Source organism: Bubalus kerabau, chromosome 12 (assembly GCF_029407905.1).
Source record: "Bubalus kerabau isolate K-KA32 ecotype Philippines breed swamp buffalo chromosome 12, PCC_UOA_SB_1v2, whole genome shotgun sequence".
Lineage (NCBI taxonomy): Eukaryota > Metazoa > Chordata > Mammalia > Artiodactyla > Bovidae > Bubalus > Bubalus kerabau.
The window spans coordinates 79,668,247-79,681,235 of NC_073635.1; the positions used below are offsets into that span (position 1 = coordinate 79,668,247).

At 50.8% G+C, this 12,989-nt stretch overlaps 2 protein-coding genes across 12 annotated transcripts in view; one reads left to right on the top strand and one right to left on the bottom strand.

Annotated features, from left to right (window-relative positions):
• Positions 1–3,642, bottom strand: part of SLC15A1 (solute carrier family 15 member 1) — a 29,584-nt gene extending 25,942 nt beyond the window's left edge. The window contains exons 1-4 of one of the 5 annotated variants that reach the window (XM_055542894.1): positions 3,485–3,642; positions 2,698–2,779; positions 2,414–2,555; positions 1,384–1,503 (exon numbers count right to left, since the gene is read on the bottom strand). In XM_055542894.1, coding sequence (XP_055398869.1) covers positions 1,384–1,503; positions 2,414–2,555; positions 2,698–2,779; positions 3,485–3,499 — 359 coding nt within the window. In that variant the 5' untranslated portion in view covers positions 3,500–3,642. Of the gene's footprint in view, positions 1–1,383; positions 1,504–2,212; positions 2,355–2,413; positions 2,556–2,697; positions 2,861–2,885; positions 3,335–3,484 lie in introns of those variants that run through there. The other 4 variants (XM_055542896.1, XM_055542893.1, XM_055542895.1 and 1 more) reach the window with 4 other exon arrangements.
• LOC129624704 (uncharacterized) lies at positions 3,390–10,594 on the top strand. 7 transcript variants are annotated; one of them, XM_055542900.1, is made up of 5 exons: positions 3,390–3,531; positions 3,699–3,971; positions 4,286–4,545; positions 6,320–6,593; positions 8,825–9,055. In XM_055542900.1, exons 1-4 carry the CDS (start codon positions 3,390–3,392, stop codon positions 6,455–6,457), a joined length of 813 nt encoding a protein of 270 aa, XP_055398875.1. In that variant the 3' UTR covers positions 6,458–6,593; positions 8,825–9,055. The 7 variants fall into 7 exon arrangements, 6 of the variants coding, with proteins under 6 accessions (XP_055398875.1, XP_055398877.1, XP_055398879.1 ...); XM_055542902.1 differs by lacking the exon at positions 8,825–9,055 and adding an exon at positions 5,613–5,797 and having other exon boundaries at positions 6,320–6,955; XM_055542904.1 differs by lacking the exon at positions 8,825–9,055 and adding an exon at positions 5,664–5,797 and having other exon boundaries at positions 6,320–6,955.
• The last annotated feature ends 2,395 nt before the right edge of the window (positions 10,595–12,989 follow it).

Sequence of the window (12,989 nt, forward strand, 5' to 3'; positions counted from 1 at the left end):
ATCACACAATAAGCAAGAGGCACAGGAAAACCTTGAATCCATACAGCTTGGCACCAAAGTACATGTTCTTAATTGATACTGTAGATTAGAAAATTGAGGCATGGAGGAGGTAGGTTGGCCCAGGTCTTACAGCTCGTCTGTAGGACACAGACCCTGGAAGTCTGAGCTGCGGGCTGAGTTTATACCTACTACCCTGCCACCAACACGGTACCCTGGGGGGACCATGCATGTCCCATCCAGGGACTAGTCTGGAGGGCAATCTGATTGACCAACAAACCAGAAACACAAGATACTGCAGATACTAATTTGAATTTCAAGGGTATTTTCCTAACCCATTAGATGGTTTACTATAGATCCAGGAACTGAATTGAAAGACCAGGAAGCGAAATAAATCTTTACAACTTGTCTGCTAGTCCAGACTGCTGGGAAGGGAAATTCATCTCACAGGGGGAGCTGGTGTCAATAGTACTTTTCATCAAGAAAGCAGAACATCAGACTGGAACAAACTGAATTACTGAAAAATGAGCAGAGATGTGGTACAAGACTGAAAACTGAAGGTACAGAGTCTTGAGGAAACCCGGGGAAACCGAGGATCTGGGTCCATGTGGTCCATGTCCCTCCAGGGAAGATAGAGATGAACACAAACACCGTGTGAGCTGACCGTGACCCACGGGAGGTGCACCCAAGACACCAAGCCTCCAAGTGAGCAGTGAGTCCAGACAACGGTTAGGGCAGTTACATCCTGAAGACCCAGCTCTGAGTCAGTCAAACACCTCTCTCTACGCTGATGGGGAAGGAAAGTCTTCCTTCCACTTAGGATGAAGTTTCAAGTATGCTATGTGCCAAGCTCCTTCATTCGTCTCTGACTCTGCAACCCCATGGACTGTAGCCTACCAGACTCCTCTTCCCATGGGATTCTCCAGGCAAGAATACCGGAGTGGGCTGCTGTGCCCTCCTCTGGGGATCTTCCTGACCCAGGGATCGAACCCACATCTCTAATGTCTCCTGCATTTTCGGGTGGGTTCTTTACCACTAGTGCCAGCTGGGAAGCCCAACGTTTCAAGGAAAATGATTAAAAATTAGAGCAGTAAAGGGAGAAGGGATAAAATAGGAGTTGGGGATTGGCAGATACAAACTACTATATATAAAATAGATAAACAACAAAGTCCTACTATAGGAACTGTATTTGATATCTTGTAATAAACCATAATAAAAAATATGAAAAAGAATATGTATAATGGAATCACTTTGCTGCACATCAGAAACTAATGCAACACTGTAAATCAATTACACTTCAATTTAAAAATTAAAAAAGAAAATCAGAGCACCAAACAAGCAGCTAGTGAGAAGGCGGGGGCAGGGCCACAGGTAACATCAACTCACACGTGCACAGAAATACTGTCCGGGGTTCCATCATGGTTGAAGTCCGTGAGGTCATTAATTGAGCTCACAGCAATGACTACCTGCCCAATGGTGTAGACGATGGACAGCGACACAATTGTCCTGTGTTAAAAGAGGTCAAGAGAACCCAAGTCAATTGCACAAGGACCGTCCACTTCCGACACCAGTGCAAAAAGGCCTCTGCTTCCAATTTTCAAAAGCCCAGTCACAACGGTCCTTGTTTCTCAAATTGGGACAATAACCGGATACCCCTTTGAAAGGCAGCCTTTTGAAGAATTTGGCCCCCAGCACGTAGGCGTTGAGCAAAGTTGTGGCTGGAGGAGCCTGGGGAGAAGGAAGATCTGTTTTCTCTTTGAACTATGTGAAAGACTCAATGTCTAACTATCAAAATGAGGACCTGTATCTTTGAACAGTGAGAGAGCATGATCGTGTATCTGGTAACAACACTTGGGCAGGAGTGGTCCATTGGTTAATTTTGAATGATACTGACTTATTTTGAGATGGTGAATATTCCTGCATCTGCCCACGTCACGCATTTCAGCTGGAAGAGCCTTTACTTCCTTCTGTGTTAAGTCCAAGGAAAATTCCCGAGGACCACCCCAACCCCCCACCACTGAGGGTGCTCTTAGACCTCTCCGTGCAGGACTGGCTGAGCACCCCATGCCCCACCGTCTAGCAGTTTGAGCCTCTCAGCTGCTGGGGTGTTTTCAGGGAGCTTCTTTGTTCTCCCAGCCCTTAATTCCTCATGCATCATTAACAGACCATATTCCCGCTACTATTTCAACATGAGACAGGAGGCCAAAAATCCTACCAACGCTACTTGCATCCACCCTGCTGAATGCCAGGCCGCTGCTGAACTCTGGCCGTACGAAGATGAGCACAAATGGGGCCTCTCCTCAGAGTTTTTTACATTCCCTAATTCTTCGTGCCCCGAGCCCACCATGCCAACTCTCAAGGCTTATCTTCATTACTCGTCGGCGTGCTCATTAACGAGAGAGCTGCCACGACTCACTTGAACTTCCCCAGCCAGGAGTCGGCGATGAGAGCTCCGAGGATGGGCGTCAGGTAGCACAGGGCGACGAACGTGTGGTAGATGGCGGTGCCCAGGTTGTCGTTCCAGCCCAGGAAGCGTTGGAAGTACAGGATCAGGAGTGCTTTTTGCAGAGGGTAGCGGAGGAGGAGATGGCAAGGAGGTAAGCAGTGGCAGAGGTAACTCGGGCTCCTCACTGACCGGGGGTGGGGGGGGTGGGGTCGGGGGTGGTGGGAATGGGGGTGAGGGGTGTCAAAAAGAGTTACCTCTCATTCCATAGTAAGAGAACCTTTCGCAGAACTCATTGACCACAATGAAGAAGATGCTCAAGGGGTAACCGAAGCAGCTCTGCCAAAGAGAAAACAGTCTGGGCTGGAAACAAGCTCCTCCCTGGTCCAGCATCATCAGTGAGGACGAAGAGCAGAAAGCAGCTGGTGTGTATTTAGTAACTTACCGCAGACCCTCCAGAGGTGGGATCCAGGATTAAGAATTTATTCCCTAACACTCTACGTAGCGACAACAATGAAATGAAGGTTTTTCTTGTTTTATAGTTTTATTGTTAGCCTGGGAAGGGCTATTCAGGCAGGCCTCAGAGATACAGTGGGTTTGGTTCCAGACCACTGCAGTAAAACAATAACTGTGATAAAACAAGTCACACAAAGTTTTGGGTTTTATGGTGCACACGAAAGTCACGTCTACACTACGCTGTGGTCTGTTAAGTGTGCAATAGCATTATGTCTAAAAAACAATGTTTAATTTAAAAATGCCTTATTGCTGAAAAATGTTAACCATCATCTGACAACACAGGGTTGCCACAAACCTTCGGTTCGTACAAAAACAGTCTCTGCGAAGCATGATAACACGAGGGATGCCTGTACACAGGAGTTTCTGAAGAGATGAAAAGGCCACACAGGGACTCAGGATGGTTCCCTGTGGATGCCAGATGCACGTTAAGTGAATGGTACGCAGCTGTGGACAACGAGGGGCAAAACAGGTTGTAAAGCTTACAGCTTACATCATGAAGCCACATGGGGAAGGAGCAAGGAGACTCACCTTCGGCACGGACATTCCTGAAAGAAAACAAAACGCCACAGTGAGAGGCAAGTATGCCAAGCGCTTTTTGCTGAGTCTGAGCTCAGCCCCTCTGGCCGGCCGGGCCGCTGCGGGTGTTGTCCCTGGAGCTCGGGCCCCATCCGCGGTCCAGGCCTGGGCCTCGGCCTCTTTGCTGAGCGGGGCTGGGCTGGTAGCTGCGTTTTCTTTTCATCAGCTCCTCATCAGGGCAAATGCGTGGTCAGGATGGAGAACCAGAGACTCAGAGGATCTACCGCAACCGTTTCCTCCTTGAGAGGCTTCAAAGGCTGCCCGGCGCCCGCGGGAAAAGACCCCAACTTTCGGAATGTCCTTCATGGTCTCACGAGGCCAGGGGGTTTGGGTGAGGGTGAGAAAACGGAGATAGAAAACGCAACGCGAATCCGACACGTGGTGATGATCCGATCTCCGCCCGGTTCCCCAGCCGCCTTTCATCTTATAGTAGGCTGTGGTCTGTTATGTGTGTGTGTGAGAGAAACTTGCTCAGTTGTGTCCGACTCTTTGTGACCCCATGGACTGTCCATGGAATTCTCCAGGCCAGATTACTGGAGTGGGTAGCCCTTCCCTTCTCCAGGGGATCTTCCCAACCCAGGTCTCCCGTATGGCAGGCGGATTCTTTGCCAGCTGAGCCACAAGGGAAGCCCTGTTAAGTGTGCAATTAAACATTGTTTTTTAGACAGAATGGTGTTAAGTGTGCAATAGCATTCTGTCTAAAAAGAAGGTTTAGTTTAAAAATGCCTTAAAAATGCATTTCTTCCCGCCCAGTCCCCCAGGCACACAGGCTCCCGGACACCCAACCCACTCCCTGTCCGCATACCCACAGCCCTGAACTCGAGACAGCGAAGCCACCTCCGACCTCCCTGCATAACCAAAGGGCAATAACCGACAGTTTCCATCGCCGCCTCCCTGCTGCCGGAAAAATCACGGGGCCTCCAGCCCCTTATCCCCAGCGTCTTTTCCAGCACCCACTGCCCAGCAGGGGCTTAGCATCAGAAGAGGGACTTAGAAGAGCAGGAAGAAAATGGGTAAGGATCCAAGTGAGCTGGCACAAATGAGGTGCCACTGACGGCCTCCTCCACCTTAGTTGTACCCCTCATCCCCCCTGCCCCTGCCCTACTGTCTCCCTTGAACGGTGACCAGAGCTCACCTGGAGTCTTGCCCAAGTCCTCGTATCTCCTGCCTGGCATGCTGTGGTCCACGGGGTCACAGAGTCAGACACGACTGAGCGAGCAAACAACAGCATCTCCTGCACTGCCCCCTGTCCCCGCACACCTTGGCCCCTATTTATCAGGGGCTGTCCTGTGCTATTTCACATGCCTCTGTCCCTGGGGACCCACCCCCTCTCCACCCCCTCACCCCAGCCCCACTGACCACAGCTTCGAGTTCCTTATAATCATGATCTTCAGACTTACAGATCCGTGGCTCCACAGCTGTGTGTGTGTGCGTGTGTGCGTGTGCATGTCTGTGTGTGCGTGTCTGTGTGTGTCATATCCAACTCTTCACGATCCCATGGACTGTAGCCTGCCAGACTCCTCTGTCCATAGAATTTTCCCAGCAAGAGTACTAGAATGGGTTTCCATTTCCTACTCCAGGGGATCTTCCCAGTCAGGGATTGAACCCACATCTCCCGTGTCTCCTGCGTTGGCAGGCGGATTCTTTACCACTGTACCACCTGGCAAGCCCATGAGCAGAGGTTCTCAAACTGGAGCCTGCCTCAGAACCAACCCTAGGGCTTGAGAGAGCAGTTTCTGGATCCCATGCCCAGAGTTGCTGTCTCTGGAGGCCTGAGGAGTAGGCTGCATTTCTAATAAGGAGGAGCAGGTCACCCGAGCTTGCATTTCTAACAAAGTCCAAGGGCACATCAGTGAGTGCTGCTGGTCTGGGGATGGTCCCCTGCAAACCACATGCAGACTGTGAGGTCGAGTCGCCTGCCTGATTTAAGTACCTAAATTTTATCCCGGCCCTGGGCACCTCAGGACGCTCCTGGGCCCTTGTCTGGGGCAGGGGGTGGAGAACTGGTACAGAGGCTGAACCGCTCGCTGGCATCTCCCCCACGGCCCCACCGCGAGCTCTTACACCTTCCCTGTTCCAGGCCCTTCCTCTCCGACTGGCCGCCTTGTATTTTCATCCTGTGCTCATCCAGGGCCCCATCCCATAAGATACAACTGCAACTCTGTCTGAGGAACCCCCTTCTTGGCCTGGACCACGTGGTTTTCCAAGCCACCACCCCCCATCTCGTAAAGAGGGAGCCTTCCTTCCTGAAGCCGGTCCCTCTGGGTAACTATACTTCCCCCGCCTTAAATTAGACACCCTCCCACTTCAGAGCCCCTGGTGGCTCAGAGGGTAAAGCGTCTGCCTGCAATTCAGGAGACCTGGGTTCAATCCCTGGGTCGGGAAGATCCCCTGGAGAAGAAAAAGGCAACCCACTCCGGTACTCGTGCCTGGAAAATCCCATGGATGGAGAAGGCTGGTGGGCTGCAGTCCATGGGGTTGCAAAGAGTCGGACTTTACTTTCACTTAAGAGCAATGATGCTGTCTTAGTCCTTGTTCTCAAGGTGGGAGAGATGAAAATTCTGGAAGGAGACTCTTCACCGCTGATGGACTGGTTTTCTTCCCAGTTAGACTTTCTTATAGGAAGGGGCTGTTCTCCGGGGCAACACGTGAGGAGTATGGCATGAGGTTGGATAGGAATGGGATCCTAGTCTTGTTGCTGACCCCATCTCCCTGCGCCCCTGGGCAAGCCCACCTCCTCCGCACGCAGCCTGCCTACCAGGTGATGGAATCCCACCCATCTCCTAGGTTGGCGATGAGAGTCTGCGGGGGAAGCCCCGGCCCTGGGCTCGATGCGTCCTCCAGGGGAAGCTTCTACTATTACAGCATCCTCGGCCCCTCACGTGGTGCTTTTCACAGACTGGAAACCAAATGTCTGCTGAGTGAATACATAACCTGAAGAACCAGCCCCTCTGGTCCTCAAGGACTGTGCTCACATCCTGGCTGCTTCACTCCAAAGTTCCATTAGCCCCTCCAGGGAACCCGGTGAACCTGGACTCTCGGAGCCTGTGAGGCTGACCTGGTGGGTTTCATCAGTGCCCTCATGTCTTCCCAATCCCCACACGGTTTGGCCCCAGGGGAGCGGTGGCGGGAGGTCAGAGGGTCAGGGCATTTTCCTCCCTGGCCACTTCAGACGGCTGAATCCTCCAGGGCCAGCCGCTCCACCCCCAACATGGGGGGTCCTCTCTCTCCACGCGACTCTCCTCCGAGGTTTCTGTCCTGGCTCTGTACCACTTCCTACTAGTGGCAATGGTAAGGCCACCACTCTGGGTCCCGCCCGTCACTTAGGGAGCCCTGGCCCCCACCCCCATCTAAATGTCTGAGTATGCCAACTGTTCCCTGATGGGACCCTGGGGGATAAACAAGCCATGTTTCACACCCAGACTACATGCTTCCGTGTTTCATCACCAGAGTGGGGAGAGGCCCACTCTGCTCTGAAATCAAAGGACCTCCCAGGAAGATGCTTTTGCAGAGCTCCACAGGACGAGCCTGTTGGTTGTATTTGAAGCCTGCCCATTTCTTTGTTCCGTCTTCTTGGGGACCTGGTAGGGCCGTACGATGCTCCGCTTACTTGAGGCTTCAGATAATGTGGCCTTACCAATGCATCCCAAAGACCAAACAAAGTCACGAGGTTTGTCCACACCAGAGGTCAGGTTGGTTCTTGCGATGGGCCTTCTAGAGAAAAGCTGGAGGGTGTGAACACCTGGATGACAGAGACAGCCTGGAGCTTTGCTCCAGTCATGGCGTTCACACATTTCTCATAAATGTTGGTTAGCAGGGAAGACTCTGCCAAGTCAGGGTAGCGCCTGTAAACTTCTGGCTGAACATTATTTAGCACGGGCTTCCCCGGTGGCTCAGCTGGTAAAGAATTCGCCTGCAATGCAGGACAACTGGGTCCAATCCCTGGGTTTGGAAGAGCCCCTGGAGAAGGGAAAGGCTACCCACTCTAGTATTCTGGCCTGGAGAATTCCATGGACTGCATAGTCCATGGGGTTGCAGAGAGTTGGACACAACTGAGTGACTTAACACTGGCAAAGGTTTAGTTCACAAGTGAGTAGAGTCACAGAAAAGAAACGCTGAGCCTTGTTACAGCAACCATGACACCCAAACTATGTCATGGAAAACGAAATTCCTACACTCACTCAGGTGAAAAGCTGAGACTGACTACCCAGTCGGCACTCAGGATACCTTTTATTTTCTGAAAGCTGTGTGTTCCAAGGAACCACTTTTATTGCTGTGGGGTAGAGGTTGCTAAGCTCTTCTTTCATAGAATTCAGATGTAATGGATGGATATAACACTGCAGTTAGTGCTTAATTAATACACCTGTGTCCTCTCAGGGCTTCTGTCTGAGGAAGCTCAAGTGATCAAGCACTTGAACTCAAATTTCAACTGTCGCCAGATTCTGTTTACTTTGGTACGGTTGTGTCTATCATTGATATTCTGACAGTAAATCTCATCGGCGTATTCGAGTGGTCCGATGTTTCTCGAATCACTCATGGGTCACTTGGTTTTAATTACAGATCAGAGTAAAACAGCTTACCCTAGGCACACAGTAATTGTGGAATCAATGCCAGCCCTTGTTGTTATCCTAAGCCTAGCAGTGCTTTTCGCTCTCTTTTGGCTACAGACTTTGGTAAAATAAATGCACATCATAAACTTCTATGATCACTGACTTTTGGGGACAGCAGGAAAAACCAAGAAAGACACAGGGTTGCTTCCTCCTCATTAATGGAACCTTGCCATGAAGGTGACTATACCGAGTACCTAACGAAGCACGTTCCACATTTTGAACCATTTGGGGATGGAAACCCTAAATGGACTGTTTTATTACTTAGAAACTAGTAACTAAGTAACTCCCAGTTACTAGTAACTCTTCGTTAACAAGATGGGTGTAAAGGATGCTTTTCTAGGATGCGGACTTGGGAAAGGAGGGGATGCGGCATCTTTGCGGGATATAGAGAGAAGCTTGCTCCTGCAGGCAAAGGAAAGTGTTCCCTATCATCGCTGAGAGGGAAATCAAGGGAGAGATTAAGCACTGCATGATTCATTGAGGATGACATTTCTGAAATCTCATGGTATGGGAGGCAGAACTTTGGTCCCACAAAGATGTCCACATTCCTGATCCCCAGGGTCATATAGATATGTTTCCTGCAAAAGGGACCTGGCAGGAGTGCTTCAGCCAAAGACCTTGAGGGCAGGGATTTATCCGGGATCATCTGAGAGCTCCAGTGTAATCAAAAGGGTCTTTAAAGGAGTCAAAGGAGGAGATATGAAGACAGAAGCAGAGGTCGGGATGATGCCAACTGCTGGAAGGCCACCACAAGCCAAGGAAAATGGTGACCTCTAGAAGCTGAAAGGACAAGGAAACAGAGAAGAAGCCTGCCCATACCTTGATTTTACCCCATTTCAGACTTCTGACCTCCCAACTTAGTGGCTTAAAACAACACAAATTTATTGTCTTAGAGCTCTGACCTCCTGAGCTCTAAGACAATAAAATTTGTGTTGTTTTAAGCCACTAAGTTTGTGACGATTTGTTACAGCAGCCATAAGAAACTCATACACATGGGTTTGTCTCAAGCTCTGGTAGATGCAGGTCTCATCACTGTTTACGTGGGCTTCCCTGGTGGCTCAGATGGTGAAATATCTGCCTGCCTGCAATGCAGGAGACCTGGGTTGGGAAGATCTCCTGGAGAAGGGAATGGCTACCCACTCCAGTCTTCTTGCCTCGAGAATCCCATGGACAGAGGAGCCTGGTGACTTGCAGAGAATCAGACACAACTGAGTGACTAACACTTTCACTCTTGGGGGCTTCCCTGGTGGTTCAGATGGTAAAGAATCTGCCTGCTATGCAGGAGACCCAGCTTTCATCACTATTTACATAGATCTAAAGACTCAAACTTCCTACCAAGTTTTATTTGTTGGCGAAATTTCCTTTTTATCTTTTTTTTTTCCTTAAGCAACATTTTCTATCTGAGGCTTAGGAGTCTGTATGTGGCACCTGCCTTCTTATCGGAATTTGGCAGAATCTGTAATTAATTGCTCAGCTAGATTCTGCAGGTTCAGTTCAGTTGCTCAGTCATGTCCGACTCTTTGCGATCCCATGGACTGCAGCATACCAGGCCTCCCTGTCCATCACCAACTCCTGGAGTTTACTCAAACTCATGTCCATTGAGTCAGTGATGCCATCCAACCATCTCATGCTCTGTCATCCCCTTCTCCTGCCTTCAATCTTTCCCAGCATCAAGGTCTTTTCAAATGAGTCAGTTCTTCACATCAGGTGGCCAAAGTATTGGAGTTTCAGCTTTAGCATCAGTCCTTCCAATGAATATTCAGGACTGATTTTCTTTAGGATGGACTGGTTGGATCTCCTTGCTGTCCAAGGGACTCTCAAGAGTCTTCTCCAACACCACAGTTCAAAAGCATCAATTCAAGGTTGTATATTGTCACCCTGCTTCTGCAGGTTACTGACTCTTCATTACCTGTCTCTAAAGTGGGGTTGCTGCCTTACAGGACTGCTGTTAGGAATGAGGGTGTCTGAAATTGGTTCTGTAAGCCAAGAGTAAAATGAGTTTCTTTGATGATGGCTCTTGTAGGCTGTGTATGCTGCTGCTGCTGCTAAGTCACTTCAGTCGTGTCCGACTCTGTGCGACCCCATAGACGGCAGCCCACCAGGCTCCCCCGTCCCTGGGATTCTCCAGGCAAGAACACTGGAGTGGGTTGCCATTTCCTTCTCCAATGCATGAAAGTGAAAAGTGAAAGTGAAGTAGCTTAGTCATGTCCGACTCTTAGCGACCCCATGGACTGCAGCCCACCAGGCTCCTTTGCCCATGGGATTTTCCAGGCAAGAGTACGGGAGTGGGGTGCCATTGTCTTATGCCTCCCCAAATCAGTCACATGAGACCCCAGCGAACACAATGGTCCCGCTAGAGTACACTTAGCCTCACTCCTGGCAGAGGCAGCTTTGGAGCTGAGGCCGACAACTCCTCTTACAACGTTGGCTCTGCAGCCCGTTGGTGGAAGGACATGCGGCTTTGAAATCAGCTTGGAGGTGTTCCTCCCAGCCATGAGGATCTGGTCAAAGCACTCAACCACTGGATTCTCCATTCCTTCATCTAGACGTGCTAACACTTTCTTTGCTAGTTGGTTGATAAGATTGAACCTACATTAATGAAGTTTGTTGTTAGTTGCATCCCAGGAAAACATCTGGGTAGTGTGGGTGGATGTTTGGCATGGACTGACTTGAAAATATGGATAAGAGTTTGCCATGGGAGCCCTGGCAGGGGAGAGAGGTGGCCCTTGAAGGAAGAGGCCGTCCCCTCCAGGGATGCTCTCATTGATCAAATCAGAAGGTCCTTATGATGTCACTGGGGGGAATTAGGTCATGGGATGAGGAAGTTGTGGACAGAGGAAAGTCAGACTTCTCAAATATAAGCCACTGGCAGGCATGGACTTTCAATCAAGCTGCTCTCCAACGGGTAGCAGTATAGTGCGTGACCACGTGAGTGGCTGCAGGGGTTAAAGGAACATTTAAAAGCTCTCCAGTGCAGCAGTTCTCAAAGGGTGGGCCCTAGACCACCACCACCACCACCAGCAGCTGCTGGGAATTCAGTGGAAATGCAACTTCTTGGGTACATCGCAGACACGTGGAATCAGAAACTCCGAGGGTGGAGCCGGCTGCCTTCACAGTAGCAAGCCCTCTCGGGATACAGTCTGGAGGCCACTCACTCATTGCCCCGCATCGCAGGAGGGGACTGGCATGCCATCAGGCACTAGGCAGTGCTCCCATCCAGGTGATCAGCTCCTATAATGTGAGTCTGGCCTTGGCTTTTGATTCCCTGTTTCTTAAGCTCCGTCCTCTATTTACCAGGACGACGGTGCCAAGCAGATGCCTTGCCTCGCCTTCCCCATCTCCTGTCCACCCCACTGACCTGAGTGTCCGGGGTGGAGGCTCTCAGGACATCCCTCTAACCTCTCAGGCTCTGCCTCCTGCACGGCCCGGCCTCTGCTGGGGACCTGACTTCCATCGCCCTTCACCCCAGCAGTCGAGCCAGGTCTCCTACTTCTCCCCCTCTCCTGACTCCTGCATGGCTCCCCGCAGCATTAGGGCAATGAGCGCCTCCCCTTCCCACCCTTCTCTCCTCCCTTAGATCCTTTTAGTCTCTTTACAACCACCCCGGACACAGCGAGCTGTTCTGACTTCTGAAAAGTTTCAGAGCCTCATATATCATGTGATTGCCCCCTCCTTTTTTTTTTTTTTTTTTTTGAGCAAATACAGCATTGGTGACTTAAAAAAGAGCCTGGCAAGAGATACATCAGGTATAATTGCAGCTGGCGACGGCAGAGGATGAGATGGTTGGATGGCATCACTGACACGATGGACATGAGTTTGAGTAGACTCCGGGAGTTGGTGATGGACAGGGAGACCTGGCGTGCTGCAGCCCATGGGGTCGCAAAGAGTCGGACACGACTGAGACTGAACTGAACTGAGGCTTGGTGGCGAAAGCACAGGGGCAGAGGCACGCTGGCTTTGATTTTTTTTCCCCCAAATCTATCAACTTTGATCAAGAAGCCAAAGGGCTTTTTCCTTCCTTCAGTGGGCTTTTGCCACCAGAGTCAGGCTCGTTTCAGAGCAGACAGCCTGGGTCTATCACCCGAGGCCCTTGTTTTCCGGAGGGCCTCTTCCTGACCTGATGAGTTTTTTTTCCTTCCTGGAATGTCTTGCCACATTCCCCCACCTCAGGGTCCCTGCTTGTTCACACGGCAATTTTGTGCACTTTGGAAAATTGTGATCTTTCTGGCCGGATCTCGCCCAGGGGCACAGCTCAAGAGTGGAGAATGGCTCAGTGGCCCCAGGCGCTGCCTTCCAGCCTGGGCCTGCTCTGGGGCTTCTGGGCAGGGCACAGCCTGTACCCCTGGGGACACTGGTCCTGCCCGTCTGGACTTCTTTTTACAGAAATAGCCTCTTTTCCACAACTCCCTTCATCCCCACTGAGAGAACCTTCTTCCCCTGCTACATTGACAAACAGCCATATAAATCACCTGCAGTTCAGGAGACCCGGGTTCGATCCCTGGGTTGGGAAGATCCCCTGGAGAAGGGAACGGCAACCCACTCCTGTATTCTTGCCTGGAGAATTCCCATGGACAGAGGAGCCTGGGGGGCTGCAAAGAGTCGAACATGACTGAGAGACTAAACCACCACCACCAGACATCCAGCACGCTGATGTGTGGCTTCCTGAAAGGTTCCTGGCTGTTCTGCCAGCACCACTGCGAAAAGCAAAAGCGTTACCAGGCCTTTGAGAATCGGGAACATCCACTAAACTCTAACGACCTGGAGCTGCTTGAGGAATGCGGGAAAACCAGCGCCAATGGGAGGGTGGAGGTTTTATGAAGCGACTCTGGCCACGATCCCAGGGCAGG

Bases quoted from the DNA above. Each gene is read 5' to 3' on its own strand.
- LOC129624704 (XM_055542898.1), top strand. From the start codon at position 3,390: ATGGTACGCAGCTGTGGACAACGAGGGGCAAAACAGGTTGTAAAGCTT. The intron at 3,532-3,698 runs GCAAGTATGCCA...TCTTTTCATCAG, and splicing joins ACAAAACGCCACAGTGAGAG to CTCCTCATCAGGGCAAATGC. The intron at 3,972-4,285 runs GTCTGTTATGTG...CTTCCCGCCCAG, and splicing joins TCATCTTATAGTAGGCTGTG to TCCCCCAGGCACACAGGCTC.